The sequence below is a fragment of the Artibeus jamaicensis genome, unplaced genomic scaffold (genome assembly GCF_021234435.1).
Source record: "Artibeus jamaicensis isolate MK-2021 breed Jamaican fruit bat unplaced genomic scaffold, CSHL_Jam_final scaffold_1964, whole genome shotgun sequence".
NCBI lineage: Eukaryota > Metazoa > Chordata > Mammalia > Chiroptera > Phyllostomidae > Artibeus > Artibeus jamaicensis.
This window is the reverse complement of record NW_026522030.1, coordinates 7,849,517-7,867,540: the sequence shown is the minus strand read 5'-3', so window position 1 is coordinate 7,867,540 and position 18,024 is coordinate 7,849,517. Positions and strand designations below refer to the sequence as shown.

The following is an 18,024-nucleotide window of genomic DNA, read 5'->3' as shown; positions in this document are numbered from 1 at the left end:
TGGGCATCATCCTAAAAAACTGGGAAGTCACCAGTTCAATTCCCTGGCAGGGCACATTCCTAGGTTACCAGCCTGGTCCCTGGTTGGGGGTGTGTGAGCAACAACCAATTGATGTCTCTCTCCCTGTTTCTCCTTCCTTTCCATGTCTCTAAAAACAAATAAATCATTTAAAAAATAGATTTAGGAATATTTTTATAGCAATCCCTACTTTCATATTATTATTTGACAATAAATATTTATAACATATAAGATTAGGTTACTGTTTTCAAAAGGAAAGCATACCTTGGATGAGGACAGAATTTGAAAATTAAAGAAGTTATTTGTGATAATAAAATGGCAGCTCAATAAAACAGGCTTAATTTTTTTCAAACAAACTAAAAAATAACAGTATAACTTCTAATACTTAGGCTGTCACAAGGAAATGTACAGGGCAGCAAAACAGATACAGTTGAACCAGTATCTCAAAAACACTGTAGCCCCAACAGATTCCACAAATAAGAAATTGGAATCCAATAACCTTTAAAACACATTTCTTGTTAAATTACTCAACATAATGTAGAGACAGAATACAGAAAACCATGTGATGTTCAAACCAATTCAATCCTATCTGGAGGTGAAGTGACATGGTGCCCAGTCCTTTTTGTCCCCAGTAGAACAGGACACTGTGGGGGCTAAGAAGTTGGTTGGAACTCCAACTCTCCACTGCCATGTGACCTTTGCTGGGTCAGGGAACACCTCCGAGCTGCACTTGCCTCGCTTATAAAATGGTGATAATGCCAGTCTCATACATTTGCTGCAACGATTAAAGAGTGCATGTCAAAATGCTTAGTAGAATGCTTATATGGTAGACACATACAATAAAGGAAGCTTTTAAAAATTTCAATTCTGAACATCACAAGGATACAAAGACCCCAAAGGGTACATAACAGTGCTTATGTAAACGCGATACTGAGTTGAAAACAGGACTGTGAACAGGAACTCCTTGCGTAGAACCACGTCTGCCGTGCGTTGAGAACAGCAACACTGGCCACAGCCATGCTGCTGTCCTCCTTCAGCCTTGTGCTGTTTGCTGTCTTTTCCCTGTATGCTTTAAATACTGTTTTAAGTCTACCACTGACTACTGAAGCCTTTAAAAGTACTTTGGTTTCATCCTCTATTCTATACACATCAAGAAAGTGAGGAAGACCTATATGGAACATTCTTCATACTCTTAAGTATCAAACCATACTGCTTTTGCAGCTACAATTTATCCTTTTACACTTTGTGTTTTAAGATGTGGGGGAAATGATGCCATGTAGTGTGAAAGCAGGCAGGTGTAAATATCCACATTCACTTCCCACTAACATAACTTGGAATTGAATGCCATTCTTACATCGCTTGCAGGATGATTACACGTGCTTGTCCCATTGTTGTCCAGACTAATCAGTTTACTTCCACATTTTAAGAAGTTGTCCTTTACAGTTAACAAGTCAATTATGTATAATTGAAATTTTTCTAGCATTCTATAAAAAACTTACTGTTAGGTCTGAACCAAAATGTCCAATATAGCAGTGTTTTGTTTTGAAACATGATTTTTCAAACTTGCTTCTTAGTATGAATTAAGCACTTCCGTGGTGCTTAAGAATTCTGGAGCTATTAATGAAGGCTTCCCATGTAAATTCATATAATTTCCAGCCATGTAAATTCTATGATGTGCAATAAAATTTTGATCACTGAATTAAAGTTTTTTCATTCAATTGAAAGGGTTTCTGTTCAATATGAATTCTTTGATGAACTGTGAGAGTAGATTTCTTGCTGAAAGCTTTTCTACATTCACTGCATTCATAGGGTTTTTCTCCAGTATGTATTCTGTAATGTACAGTGAGATGTGACTTCTTGCTAAAGGTTTTTCCACACTCACTGCATTCATATGGTTTAGTACCAGTATGGATTCTCTGATGCACAATGAGTTGTGATTTTTGGATAAAAGCTTTTCTGCATTCACTGCATTCATAGGGTTTCTCCCCAGTATGAATCCTCTGATGTTCAATGAACTGAGAACGCCGGAGGAAGGCTTTCCCACATTCATTGCATTGATATCTTTTGTCCCCGGTGTGAGTTCTCTGATGTATAATGAGATCTGACTTCTGAATGAAGGCTTTTTTACATTCATTACATTCAAAGGGTTTCTCCCCAGTATGAACTCTGTGATGTAATCTTAGTTCTGACTTCCTGTTGAAAGCTTTTCCACACTCACTACACCCATGGGGTTTCTCCCCCGTATGAATTCTCTGATGTACAATGAGCTGTGACCGCCAGATGAAGGCTTTACCACATTCATTGCATTCATAGGGTTTCTCCCCAGTATGAGCTCTTTGATGTACACTGAGTGTTGACTTTTTGATAAAAGTTTTCCCACATTCATTGCATTCATAGGGTTTCTCCCCAGTATGAGCTCTTTGATGTACACTAAGTGCCGACTTTTTGATGAAAGCTTTCCCACATTCACTGCATTCATAGGGTTTCTCCCCTGTGTGAATCCTCTGATGAATAATGAAGTTCGACTTTTGGATGAATGCTTTCCCACATTCACTACACTCATAGGGTTTCTCTCCTGTATGAGTTCTCTGATGTACAGTGAGTTGGGACTTCTGAGTAAAGGCTTTTCCACATTCGCTGCATTTGTATGGTCTCTCCCCAGTATGAATTCTTTGATGGACAATGAGTCCTGACTTTCCAGTGAAGGCTTTTCCACACTGAATACATTTATGTTTCCCACGGGTTAGAGTTTGTGGTTGTATAAAGAGGTGTGACCTGTGCACGGAGGCTCTGATGTGCTCATTAGCTGTGTTCAGATGAAACACTTTCCCCAGTGTATTATTACATTCATGGTTTAGCTCCTTAGTCAGTGACTCACTATTACCAAATGCAACTAGGTTCAAACACTTGTCTTGGTTTCCCTGGTGATTTATATCACCTCTCAGTTTCCCATCTTCAAAAATTGAGTATCTTATCATGTTATGGAGTACCACTTCTTCAGAAATGTTCTTCTGTAGAGTTAATTCTTTCACTTTGGGTCTAATTTCAAAGGCTGAAAAAAATCCAAAATGTAATCATGTTACTTCATTCGAGCTTTGAAAAATATGAAACAAAACACAAAGTTCTTCATTTTAATGAGAACAGCAAATCTGATCATGAGTATGGTCAGCTTTGAAATTTAAGAGTATGATCTTAAAACCCAAAGACAGAAGAACAAGCAGACATTAAAAAAAGGTAGGATGGGAGAAATGGAAAAAGAAGAGTTCATGAACTCAATCAAGGTTCCATATCATGGTTCCACATGGTTCCCCACACTTCTGCCCCACCCCCGCTCCACCATGAGGCTCTGTGAAGACCAAAGGCAGACCAAAAAGTAACTTCAGGAAAGACAAAGACAGGATGGTAGCAAAAAAGAACTGAGAGTAAATTAAAGTGATCAGCAGAACAATTAAACCCACACTAAATCTAAAAATATTGTATAAGTAACTGGACAGATTAGAGAACACTGCAGAAAAGGGATTTTATAGGACTGTACATGTATCTTAAAGTATCAGATGACCTAAAAAGGTTCTATATAAAGGGAGCAATCCTGAGTTAGAAGAACAGGTGACTTCAGAGGAAGAAAAGGTGAAAAAGAAAAAAGACATACCCTCTATTTTTGGGTGGTAGGAATTGGGAAGAAAAAAAAGGGAGGAAATCTAGGGCCCTGAATGTAAAAACAGAACCAGAAAACTCAAAACTCCCCCCCAATCACAAAAAGGAAGGAAGGAAGAAAGGAAATGAGGGATCTTACTAAAATACCTAGTACCTATACTTTGTTGTATTAATGGGAAAGAACTCCAGCCCTGGCTGATGTGGCGCAGTGGATTGAGCTCCAGCCTGTGAACCAAAGGGTCACTGGTTTGATTCCCAGTCAGAACATATGCCTGGGTTGCGGGCCAGGTCCCCAGTGCGGGGCACACAAGGGACAACCACACATTGATGTTGCTCTCCCTCTCTTTCTCCCTCCCTTCCCCTCTGTCTAAAAAATAAATGAAAATTTAAAAAAGAAAGAACTCCATTGAATTAGAATCTTATACCATGATATGATAAAAATTAACATAAGAAAAGTAAAGTACATAGAAAACTATAGAAAAATCAGGAAATAAATTTGTATAGAAATCAACAGAGGACACTGTCCCCTAAAAAAAAAAAAGAAAAGAAAACCTAGCCATGAAGCAGAAGAAAATTTTGTCTGACTCCAAATAGAATTAAATACACTCACACAAACATGAGGACGTGGAAATACACCATGAAACAGAACTTTATAAAAAAAATTAAGTGGGAAAAAAATGGGAGAGATGAAAATAAAATGAATAAACTCGGGGAAAAAAAGTGGAAGACTAAATCATAAGATGCAGGCAGGGAGAATACACTCAAATGAAAATTTAATAAGCAGCATTGAAAAAAGGCAGGGAAACAAAGAAGATAGTAAAAATAAAATAAAGAATCAAATAAAAATGGTCATAGAGAAAGTAACGGAAAAGAAAGACAGGCAGAGAAGGAATATTTCTATTATTAAAGTCCTGAAAAAGCCCTGACCAATGTGGCTCAGTTGGTTGGGTATCCCTCAAAGCAAAACGTCACAGGTTCAACTCCAAGTCAGAGCACATGCCTGGGCTGTGGATTTGGTCCCCAGTTGGAGTATGTGTGAGAAGCAGCCAATTGATGCTTCTCTCACATATCAGTGCTTCTCTCCCTCTTTTTCTCCCTTCCTTCTCCCATCTTTAAAAATACGTAAACAAAATCATTTTTTAAGTCCTGACAAAATTTAAAAAACAAAAGATTGTAACTCTAAGACATTTCACACTGAAATAAAGAAAAACAGAACTTAGAAAGAATATCAATATCATTCAATAACTTTGAAATATAGTATATCTCAGAATGCCTGGATGGCCTGGATGCATAAGGAAAGGAGTACACACCCATTTGGGGAGAATAGGTGCTAAAGTTGTTAGCCAAGGGAGGCTAATTGATTAGGAAATGTCCTACATGATGTGGACATAGATAAGAGCCAAACTATAGGTAGCAAAGTTCAAGCAAAAAAAAAAAGGGTCCTATAGGTGTTTAATATGTAGCAGTGTCATTTAGGTATTCAACAATCTCACGACCATGTGTGGTCCTCAGCCATTTCTAAACATCTATGGCCTTCAAAAATGATTTCCTAAAAAATATTTCAAGGCTAGACGTTGCCTTATTCAATACAAATCTTACGTCCCTGCCTCCATATGCCAGGTTCCCACTTACCTGGATAAGCCCAACTTGAGATTTCTCCCTCCACCATCCATGGCTGTCCTTGCTTCAGCAAGATTTTATCTGACTTCAGAGACTGATACCCTGTTTATGGGAAATGATATAGGAGTTGGGCATTAGTGGACACCAACCACCCTAGAACTTGGGCCCATTACATTATGTATCAGAATGGCTAAAATCAGAAAAGACTAACATCATGAAAGCTTGATGGAACTTTCATATATTGCTAGTAGGATATAAATTAGTATAACATCTTTGGAAACCATCTGGTTGTATCCACCAAAGGTAATTATGCATATGCTCTATGACCCAGAAATTCTATTCCTATATATATACCTAACAGAAGTGAAATCCTATTTCCACCAGAGAATATGTATAAAAACATTCATTAAAAAAAGGAACATTCATAACAGCTTTGTTCACGATAGCCCAAATCTGAAATAACTCACATGACCATCAATGGCAGTGTGGATCAACTGATGAATTACAGTACAGTCACTAAATGGAACGCAAAGCAGTAAGAAAAAGAATCAAACTACTGTCGCATGCCAAAACATGGCTGTATTTCACAGATATGTTCAATGAAAGACGCCAGACAACAAGAACTTATATACTGTGTGATCACACCTGCATGAAGTTCAGGCATGAACAAAACGTGTAGGGACAGAAGCCACAGTCGTTCTCTCTCCTGGAGCTAAGTGGGAGACTGCTGGGTGCTGGAAATGTTCTATGGCTTGGTTTGGGTAGTGGTTAAGTGAGTGCATGCATTTGAACAACCGTATTAAGCTGTGTACTTAGGACCTGAGTATTTACTATACATGTTATATTTCAATTTATAAAAACTGAGGACTTGGGCCCAACACACTGTCTTTAGTCTCCAAGGAATGAGCAAGATGCAATTCCCATTTCCTTTTCACCCAAATTCCCAGAAAAGTAGAAGCATAGTATGGGTACTCAAAATTAATAAATATTTTTGACATTTATTGCTTGAAATGAAGCTCATTAAGCATTCAGAGACAAAACAGTTTTTAATAAACAGGAATGGAAAGGCAGTCATTTGGGTACTACGGTGGGTTTAATAAATGTCCATGAATCCCTTGACACTTTCATTCAAGACGGACAGCCTAATCCTCCACCCCTTGAGCACAGGCTGTACTTAGTCACTCACTTCTATAAACACAATGAGGTAAAAGTGATAATGTGTGATTTTGGAGACCTGGTCATAAAGCGCACTATGACTCTGGCACTGCGACTCCCTCCTAGCTCCTCTCAGATCAGTCTCTCCGGGGCAAGTTTGCCAGGTCATGAGAGCAAGCTCACGGATAAGGAACTGAGGTCTCCTTCCACTCACTGAACAACAGGGAAAGACGGCTCCTCCCAGGACCACGTGAGTGAGACTCACTCATCCTGGAAACGGATCCTAGACTCCCAGTCCGGCTTTCAGATGGCTGCAGACTGCCAGTACCTGCCCACAACCATGTGGAAGACCACAAGCCTGAGCCACCTAGCTAAGTCTTTCTAAATTCCTGACCTACAGAAATTGTTTATTTTGACCCACCAAATCTTGGAATAGTTATTATACACCAACAGGTAGTTAATATCAACCAGTACCCTAGGAGGAAAGATGTCCTTACCCACTGCAACAAGGTTGCTATAGTTCTCCAGCATCACATCCCGGTACAGGCTCCTTTGAGCAGAGTCCAGCTGCTGCCACTCCTCCTGAGTAAAGTCCACAGTCACATCCTTGAATGACACAAACCCCTGTAACAGGACATTCCTGTTCAACCTTAAGTGAAAAGTACTGGATAATGTATGTAAAAATGTTGAGAAATTATTGCTGTTTTCATCATGCAGAGTTCAGCATGATCAATGAAAAATATTACTATGTAGCTAATTTTTTTAATCCTCAACCAGGGTATATTTCTTGATTTTAGAGAGACAGAAAGGGCCTGGATGGAGGGCAGGGGACAGATAAACACCGACTGGCTGGCTGCCTCCTGTAACACTCCCCAACCTGAGGCCAAACCAGAAACCGTTTGGTGTGTGGTATGACCCTACAACCCACTGTACAACCCAGCCAGGGCACTATGAGGCCAATTTTTTATTTTAGAAAGAAAAGGAAAGAAATATTGATGTGAGGAACATTGATCAGTTGCCTCCCATATGTACTCAACCAGGGACTGAACTTACAGCCCAGGCATGTGCCCTGACCAGGATTCAAACAGGTGACCTTTTGCTTTGTGGTACAACATCCAACCAACTGAGTCACACTGGTCAGGACTGAAGCCAATTTTGTGTTCCAATAGGTGGGAGAAGCAAAAAGTTCTATTATAAAAACTTTGCCATTGAGTCCTAGCTGGTGTGGCTTCGTGGACTGAGCACCAGCCTGTGAACCAAAGGGTTGCCAGTACGATTCCCAATCAGGGCACGTGCCTGGGTTATAGGACAGGTTCCTGGTGGCAGGCGTATGAAAGACAACCACACCTTAATGTTTCCCCCCCTCTCTTTCCCCAACCCTTCTTTTCTCTCTAAAAATAAATAAAATCTAAAAAAAAAAAAACTTTGCCATTGAGAATCATTCACTCTCTTTCCATCAGTAAATATTTATTAAGCACCTACGTGACCAGCACTATTTGGGGCTCAGGATACAAATATGAATAAAACACTGGAAGTTTACGGACTAGTAGATGGAGGCAAACAAATAAACATACAAATGCTGAGGTGTTAAGTGGGTTATGCTAGAAATGGGAAAGAGTAATTTTGAGGTGCTGAGTTGGGTTTCACAGAAGATTTTTGTAGAAGATTGATAAATTTATACAAAATGAACAGTGAATTTATGTAAAAATATACATGTGAAACTGTAAAAAAAGTAACAGCAGCTGGCCAGGACTCCAGGGTGATGGAGCACAAAGCGGACCCTGGGAACGAGGGAGCCACATGCAGGACAGCCACAGAGGGGCGTGCAGGGGCTGAGCTGAACAGAGGGCACGTGGGGGTGCAGGCTCACAGACACAAATGCATGAGTACACGGGACACTGGAGGAGAAGTGGGACAGCCACATCATTTTAGGGGACCTCACCAAAGAATATTCACTAATTACACGTGGAAAAAGTGACTTTGTGAGAGGACCAGCTGGACCTGCCAGAATCAGCGAGGGACAGATGGTCAACGCCCCCAGGAGGAGAGGCAGGGACCCCTTCGGGGGATGGAGGGCTCTAGGCTGGTCAGGGGCACATCAGACAGCTGCAGTGCCCGGTCGTGAAGCAGAAGGAGCTGAGGACCATCCGGACTAGAGGGGACAGAGCAAGGCGGTCCCTACCGGCGCAGCAGCCTGTTCTCAGGCAGGTCAGGAACCAGTTCTCTGCCCTGTCCCCCAACAATGCTACAAGTCTGTGACTGTCCCCCAAGGAAAAACTTAAAGCAGATACTTAGCATTACCTCCAGGACAAGGTTTCCAGTGTGAAAGAACTTAGTATTTATAATGTTTTAATTAAAAAATGAGATCTTATTTACTAAGGGTAAGAAGCAGAAGAGAGCCCTGACTGCTGTGGCTCAGTGGATTGAGCACCAGCCTGAGAACCAAAAGGTCACTGGTTCAATTCCCAGTCAGGGCACATGCCTGCGTTGCAGGCCAGTTCTCCAATCTGGGGTTGGGAGGAGAGGGGTAGGGGTGGAGGTGGGGCGGTGGGGGGTTGTGGGAGGCAACTGATCAACGTTTCTCTTGCACACCAATGTTCCTCTCCCTCTCCATCTCCCTCCCTTCCCCTCTCTCTAAAAATAAATCTTTTAAAAAAAGATGTAGAAGAGTAGGAAAAAAGGGGAAACTGCCAAATGCTCTATTCAGTCGGAAGTCAGAAGGAACCACATTAGTCCTGATTTTAAAATTCAGTGATGTTTCTGAAAAACTTCAAGGCAATTGCTAGTGAAATTAAAAGCAGGACATGCACTTTCAAAGGCTCTGCAGAAGACAGAAGCTAAGGAACCCTGGTTCCTAGGACTAAGCAAGAGAGCGTAAGAGAAGGAGAACACAGGGGAGCAGCACCAGGCTGAGCGTAGCACAGACCACACAGCTACCACCGACGGGCCACACCGGAGGGAAGGGAACAGCCAAACGCACACCCTAAACCCAATGTGCATGCCATCCAAAAGAAAGTGAGGCAGACAGAGATAAGGAAGCAAGGGTGGCTTTCTCTGGTTGAGAATTACAGGTGACGTTGTGCCCCTCTTTCTGGATTAAAGTAACATGAAATGTTTCAGAAGTTCCAGAGACCATCAGGAAGGCTGGTGAGAAAGAAGCATGGGGAGGCTCTACCCCATGAGCCTGTGTGTGAAGCAGACTGCGTGGTGGTTGTTCCCCACAGGAAATGCTCGTGTGAAAGACCAGGAAGCCAATGGAGTTCCCAGGGCTCAAAAATAGGCCAGTGGACATCATAGAAAGAGGCAGAAGGGGCCCAGCTAGTCAGGCAAGTGACTTATATTTAGTACAATTACCAAAAAAATATTACGAATAAAACTTCTACTAAAGTTCTACTAAAAAGTGAATAGTATATTCCCTGGTAAGATGCGGAGGGGAAGAGTGATCATCACAGATAAAGGGAGGGGTAAGTAAAAAGCATGGAGACGTAAAAAAGAACATGGTAAATTCAAGAACTATGAGTGTTTCAGGATAATGCTCTCGAACATCAATCATTCATATACTGCCTTCACAATTTTTATCATATCTGCATACCACCTGTGTTACTGATTTAATATTTAACCCAACTCAGCTTTTTTTAACTTAAATATATGTATATTGAAAGGAAACCACTAAAGAGAAATGAAAATACCAACAAAAATCTGCAAAGTAAGTATATACTGAAGAAATGTGATGTATGGGATTTGCTTTAAAATACTCTAGAAAACAAATAAAGGAAAAAAGATGTAAGCCCTGGCTGGTGGGATTCAGCGGATTGAGTGCCAGCCTGCGAACCAAAGGATTGCTAGTTCAATTCCCAATCAGGGCACATGCCTGGGTTGTGGGCCAGGTCCCCAGTGGGGGGGGGGGGGGAGACAACCACACATTGATGTTTCTCTCCCTCTCTATCTCCCTTCTCCTCTCTCTAAAAGTGAATAGAATCTTTTTTAAAAAAAGGAAGAAAGATGTGACACCAGTAAAATATTAATAATTGTTGAAAATATATGAGGAGATACAAGGAGTTTATTATACTGTTCTCTAAATTTTTATATTTGGATTTTTCCATTAAACACACTTTTAAAAATTCAATAGAAACTTTTAAAGTTTAAATTGATATGAAAACAATAAAACGTAAGCAATATATGCCCCAGCTGGTGTGGCTCAGTGGGTTGGATGCTGGCCTGTAAACCGAAAGGTTGCTGGTTCGATTCCCAGTCAGGGCACATGCCTGGATTGCTGGCCAGATCTCCCCCCAGTTGGGGGCATGTGAGAGGCAACTGATTAACATTTCTCTCCCTCTTTCTAAAAAATAAATAAAATCTTAAAAACAAAATATAGCCATATTTAATCTAATCAATTTATTTGTATAGCAGTATTCGCAGCCAAAAGACAGAAACAACTTAAGTGTCCATCAGCAGATGAACGAGTAAATGAAATGTGGTTATGTCCACATTACGGAACATTATTTAGCCACAAGAAGGAAAGGAATTCCAATAGATGGTATAACATGGATAGACCTTGAACCCTTGCCGGGGGAAATAAATTAGACAAATTTATTTTGAACAAATACTGTATGATTCCATCTAAACAAGTAAATTCATAGAGTCAGAAATCGGTTCTGAGGTTACCAGGCGCTGTGAGTGATAGAAAAGAATAGGGAGTTATTGCTCAGTGGGTACGGAGTTTCTATTTAGGGCGATAAAAAAGTTTTGGGAATAGTGGTAATGGATACACGAATTGTAAACATAATCAATACCACTTAAAAATGAGTAGAATGGCAAATTTTGTTACATATATTTTACCACACGAAAATCCTAGTTGTCCAAGTTCAGTTCAAGGTATCTATTCTAGTAAATATCCAAGTAGCTATAAGTACGCAACTGGACTTCAGTGGGAGGACAGGTGCTCAGAACAAAAACCAAGAAGCATGGAATTCAAGCAGAGAAAAGAGAGAAGGTAAGAAGTGGGGAAATCCCTGATGGGTGTGGCTCAGTCTGCTGGGCACCCTTCCAGAAAAAAAAAAAATGTTAACAGTTTGATTCCCGGTCAGGCACATGCCCGCATTGTGGGTTTGTCCCCAGTTGGGGCACGTATGAGAGGAACCAATTGATATTTCTCTCCCTCTTTCTCCCTCCCTTCCCCTCTCTCTAAAAATAAATAAATAAAACCTTAAGAAAGAAGTGGGGAGAGGGATGTAATAGACAGTGAAAAAAACGGAGGGACAATGGACCAGAGGTCTGAATGGAGGTGAAGAAATGCTAGACTCAAAGTACTAAAGTAAATAAGCTAGAATAAGAAATAATAGCCAGAGAATGAAACGCTTGGAGATGGTACAGTGACGAGGAGTTACAAATCTAGTATATGACTGTGGGAGTTGGTGGCTGCAATGAAGTAGAGGAAAATCATCTCTGGAATGAGGAGTTACACTGGTACCACTAGTACCAATAGCACTGTGATACTGTGACTTCTGATTAGAAATATATTTCGTTTTCATCCTGGTTCTTGGCATAGAGCTCCTAAAATCCAGGAATTTCCTGATAAAAGATAAAGGTGTCTTTTGTTATGCTAACAGTGACTTGGAAATCAAAAAAGGATGGAAGCTGGTTGCTAGTGAATAGAACAGGGGTGTCAAATTCATTTTCACTGGGGGCCACAGAAGCCTCACGGTTTTGCCTTCAAAGGGCCAAGTGTAATTTAGGACTGTGTCAATGTAACTGCTCCTTAACAGTTAAGCGCAAGCTCAGCACTGCCGCCCCCGGTAGAAACAAGGTGCCACACCGGATAAAACAAGGTGGAGGGTGGGATTCGGCCCACGAGCCTTGTGTTTGCCACCTGTGGAATAGAAGACAGGAACTTTCTGTCCCACTCCCTGAGTTCCAAGGAGGGGAATGGGGCTAGAAGGTGAATCAGTCACCAACAACCAATGATTTAATTAACTGTGCCTATGTAACGAAGCCTCCACAAAGACCCAGCAGTAGGGGGATTCAGAGAGCATCCAGGCTAGTGAACCGGACCAGGCCCCAAACTCCACGAGGACAGACCTTCCTTGTTCCGGACCTCACCATATGTATTCTTCACCTACCTGTTGAATTGTATCTTTTAATATCCTTTGTTTCAATGTAATAAACTGGTAATCTAGCCAGTAAACTGGTTTCCTGAGTCCTGTGAATAGCTCTAGCAAATTAATTGAAACAAAGGAGGGGGTTATCAATCAACAAATTGATAACCACTGACTTACAGCCAGTCAGTCAAAAGCACAGGTAACAACCTGGACTCACAATTGGCATCTGAAGAGTGTGTGAGGGGAGAAGGATTGAGCCCTTATCCTACAGGATCAGATGCCATCCCCAGGTACATAATGTGGAAGTTGAGTTGAATGGTGGAACATCCAGCTGGTGTTGAAGAACTGCTTGGTGGTATGGTGGGGGCGAGGGGTTGAGGAACACATTGCATCTGAGTGCAGCGTTATAGGTCCCCAAACTTTATAACCCAGAAGTCCCCAAACTTTTTAAATTGGAGAATGTAATATTATAATAAGAAATATATATTTTGGCCTTTATCCCTGGCTCATGCTCAGAGTTCCTAGAACTTTATAATGGCCAGAGCAATAAAGGGGCTAGCAGCATCTTTTTTTCTGATATTTGGTCTTTGACTCTGGTTCCTGACACACTGCTTCTAAACTGCTTGGAATTTCATGAGTGTTAGGCGTACCTTTTGTTCTAACAAGGCAACTCTTGGTGAGACATGTTTCAGTTAAAAATAAAAAAGCATGCACATCAAGAATATAAACCTTTAAAAAACATAAATTTTATTTAAGTACTTCAATACCAAGATATTATGGTCACTAAAAATATATGTAAGTAGAAGTTCTTGTCTTCCCACTCCAGCCCTCCTGCAGGCCATCCTGTACCACTAAGGGACGGATGCTCTCCTCTGTGAGGACCAGTGTACGGAAGCTATATGCCACCTGGTGGGTCCAACCAAGAGAACATTTTAGATAAAAATTAAATAATATATACCTTCCAATAAATACATTTAAAGCTGTATGACAACCACTAAGATGCTGGCCAGCAGTATTTGGCTGAGTAATAAACCAACAGATACGAACAAATTTACTTGATCTTCACTATTCACCAAGTAGACTTGGAGACTCTCGACCTATTGCATTTTATTTTTTTTATCTTTACCCACGGACATTTTTTCATTGCTTTTAGAGAGAAAGGAAGGGAGAGAAATATCAATTCAAGAAAGAAGCATCAACTGGTTGCCTCCCACAGGCACATGAACCAGGAATCGCACATGCCCAAACCAGAGACCAAACCCACAACCTGGGTATGTGCCCTGACTGGGAATCAAACATACAACCCTTCTGTTAAGGGACAACGCTCCAACCAACTGAGGCACACTAGCCAGGGCTCAACCTATTGCATCTTCAAGAAAAAAATTTCTAATTACTTTCTTTATTGGTTAAAAAGTACAAATTAAAATTGATGCTATTATTACCTTTAATGACATAAATCCCCAGGACCAATTTCACAAATCCCCAGGTTGAGAATTGCTGTTCCAAAAATTACAGATTTTATTCATGAATCAAGGCAGATTGTTTAACCGCTGTGTACTTGGACCTCATGATTTTACTGCCTAGAAATTGAATTCTGCCTTGTTATTATGCCCTATACTTATTATGAGAAATAGTTGAACAAACAGCTATGGAGAAACCTATTATGGAATTTATCATGGGTTGGTAATTATTAGGGACACTGCCTACAAGATCATATGTATGCAGACCCATTAAGAGAGTAACTTCAAACCCAAATACCAAAAAAATCTTTACCTTCCTCAAGAAATTAGCACTTATTGTATAGTTAGCACATTTAATGCAGATGATATGCTCAACTTTAATTACCTATAAGAGATTCTATAGCTTTTATGACTATGTTTCAAGTTTCCTTGGTCTAGATATTTTATTTTCTCTTGTCTCTATACACATTTTTCATTTAATTGAATTAATTTCTAAAAACTGTCTCAAATTCAGTGGAAAACAAAGTGGAGTATAAACAACATACTTACCGGGGATTTAGTCATTTTCTGCTGCTCTTCAGAAGTGGCAGCTCTCTGTAAAGACAGAGCTGGGATGAGCAGACAGCCTTAAAAGCCTGAGTATCTGGGCCTGCCCTGGGATTCCCAGAACCACCAGCCTAGAATTTCCTATGATCAACCACATAAAAGACTACCCTTTGAAGATTGCCCCTTCAAAGGGTGCTTTTAGAGAGATTACAAAGGATTATGCTATGATAACATAAACCTATTAACTTAAAATTCTGAGATCAAGACATGATATGTTTTTCCTTTGAGGATGTGAATGTATTCCATTATATATTTAAAACTTTTCTCCCCTTGCCATATTTGACAAACCCACAGCTAACACCATACTCAACAGTGAAAAACTGAAAGCTTTTCCCCTAATATCAGGAACAATACAAGGATGCCCATTCCTACCACTTTCAATTAATACAGCACTGGAAGTCCTAGCTACAGTAATTAGGCAAGAATAAAAAAGAAATGGCATCCAAGTTGGAAAGAAAAAAGCAAAACTGTCACTAAATTCAGATGACCCTAAAAAACTGCACTGAAAACTATTAAAAGTAATACATTAATTCATTAAAGATACAGGATACAAAATTAATATACACAAAATAAGTTGCATTTCTATATACCAAAAAGAAGCTATCATAAAGAAAAACTAATCCCATTTACAACTGCATCAAAAAGAATTTAACCACCGAAGTGGAAGACCTGTACTCTGAAAACTGTAAGGCATTCAAGAAAAAAATTGAAGATGACACAAATAAATGAAAAAATGTACCATACTAAGGAATTGAAAAATTAATATTGTTAAAATTAATTTTACAGCCAAAGCAATTTACAGGTTCAATGAAATCCCCATCAAAATACCAATGGCATTTTTCACAGACCTAGAACAAATAACCATAAAATGTGTATGAAACTACAAAAGACCCCAAACAGCCAAAGCAATCTTAAGAATAGCAAAGCTGGAGGTATTATGCTCCTTGATTTCAAACTATATTACGAAGGTAAACAATCAAAGCAGCAGAGCATTGTCCCAAAAACGGACACACGGATCAATGGAATAGAATAGAGCCCAGAAATAAGCTCATGCAAATATATTCAATTAATCTATAGCAAAGGAGACAAGAATATACAGTAGGTTTTAGACCATCTCCCTCAATAAAAGGTATTGAGAAAACTGGCCAGCTACTTTCAAAAGAATGTAACTGGACAACTCTCATACCATACACAAAATACACTCAAAATGGATTAAAGACTTGAATGTAAGCCCTGAAACCATAAAACTCCTAAAAGAAAACATAGGCAGTAAGCTCTTTGACATCAGTCTTAGCAATCTGTTTTTGGACCAGCTTCCTCAGTCAAAGGTGACAAACGCAGAAATAAACAAATGGAATTACATCAAACTAAAAAGGTTTTGCACAGAGAAGGAAACCATACACAAAATGAACAGGCAACCTACTGAATGGGAAAACATATTCGGAAATCGTATATCCAATACGAGGTTAATATCCAAAACATATAAAGAACATATACAACTTATTAAAAAAATTAAATGTTACAGAACCAAAGTAAGGGTTTCGCTGCCTGCCACCTCCAACAGGCAAATTCTAGAGGCAGAGACTGGTGAGAAAGAAAATATTTTTATTCAAATGACGCATGATCCGGGAGAATGGCAGACTCTTGTCTCAAAGCCTGTTCCCTCCGCCCGAGGAAGCCCAGACATCCTCAGCCAGACGAACCCAACGGCAGTGCCCCAGTTCCTTCTCCCATTCAAAGTACCGTCCTTTGGGAACCGCGGGCAACCGCTGAGCGGTCGTCCAGGAGGCTCAGCTTGCTTCTGGCCGCCACTGTCCAGGTTCAGGCTCCCTGCCGGCCAGCGCTCCCAATGGCCGTGTGGCTTCCATGAACAGAAAGGACCTCAAAAGCACCAAATAGTATGGTCCCCAGGTGAGTTAGAGAGTGTTCCTTCCTCCCCCTGGGTTTATATTAGTTTCGGGCGTGGGAGGATCAGGTGCTTTCTCAGAATGCCCAATTAACTTCTCAAACTTCCCGGTGTTCCGTGAGGGCCCGCCCCCCGACCAATCCCGTCTTTTTTTCAGGCTAGATTGACAGGCTTCTTCCCTCCAGTACCACTCCCAGGCGCCATTCTGATTTCTACGTGGGGATGCGCCTGCCTCGCCGTGGGGTCCCACCGCCAATCTGATGCCGGAAAGGGGTAGGAGGGCTTTCCCCTATCCAATAACTCGCTAACCTTGTCCTAGCTCAGTGCAATACCTCCTCCTGCTGCCATTTTTCCTGGGGGCGGGGGGAACCTGTCGCAAGGAGCAGGACTTCTCCGCCCCCAGGGCTGAGCGTGGGAAAGAAAGGTGCTTCTTTACTGGCTCCGCAGCCTGCCCTGCTACCAGCAGCACCACTAAATCCCAAACTCCGCAGGGCGGCAGCTACTATCTTGTGCATCTCCCTTCAATGACTCACCACAACAGGACCGGAAATTACGGACCGCTACAAACGCTCAATCGCTGATCATACACGAATCCCTAACTCCCAATACCGCAGCCAAAGACTGAAACCTCCTGTTCTGAAATCAGGCTCAACTTCCCGCCGCTTGCCTCCTCTCGTGAGCGCTCAGCTGACAGCTACGACCTGCCCCCACCACTTCATGGGCCGTGGAACTCTCCCAGTAACCACGGAAATTGGCGCAGCCCCTCACTCGCCCCTTTCGCGACACTTTGAGGGTTGTTAATCCACTGGAGCCGTGGATTAACATGGCCGCGCCCAATAACGGGCTATGTAGGAAATGGGAGGCTCCATGTTTCCAATATAGTTAATGCCATACAGTAAAGGAGGTGGAAACTGAAATACTGGAACTGCGGAAAAGGTGTGGGAACAAGGCGGGAGCGACGATAGAAACTAGGAAAGCCAGGTATCTGAGGATGGAGTCAGGGAACCGATTCAGCTAAAATATGTAGAAATGGGTACGCAGAGAAAGGTGCAAAGATTGGGAAGTGGAGTTGGGAAGCAGGGGAAGCCCCTCCTGTTAAACAGATGAGAATGTCTCAAATCGATTGCTCCACATCACAGTGCCTCATTTTCCCAATCTGAGGAATAATAAAAATAATAATAATAATAATTTATTGAGCACTTACTGTGTTTTTAAGGTATGTTATTTAATTTGTTTTAAGATTTAAAGGCACCTATTACAAGTAATTTACACATAGCATTTACTAATATTTTAGTAAAAGTTCTTTAAACTCTGTATAACCATCTTTTACATCTGACTCTTATAGTCATTTATAAGGTCATTTTTTTCAGGCCTAGTTGAGGTAGTGTATTTTTGAATTTTGAAAAGTGCTGTCAGTGAATTTCCACTTCAAGTCTCAGGTTTTATTTCCATAGCTTTAGTACAGTTTTCTTTTTCATTTGTCTTTTGGAATAGCTGTGATCCTAAT

General features: G+C 40.9%; 1 protein-coding gene across 1 annotated transcript in view; it reads right to left on the bottom strand.

Moving 5' to 3' along the window:
* Nucleotides 1–17,342, bottom strand: part of LOC119054741 (zinc finger protein 883-like) — a 31,039-nt gene extending 13,697 nt beyond the window's left edge. The window contains exons 1-4 of the mRNA XM_053656185.1: nucleotides 17,286–17,342; nucleotides 14,555–14,599; nucleotides 6,945–7,071; nucleotides 1,772–2,824 (exon numbers count right to left, since the gene is read on the bottom strand). Coding sequence (XP_053512160.1) covers nucleotides 1,772–2,824; nucleotides 6,945–7,071; nucleotides 14,555–14,599; nucleotides 17,286–17,342 — 1,282 coding nt within the window. The remainder of the gene's footprint in view (nucleotides 1–1,771; nucleotides 2,825–6,944; nucleotides 7,072–14,554; nucleotides 14,600–17,285) is intronic.
* Between the last annotated feature and the right edge of the window lie 682 nt (nucleotides 17,343–18,024).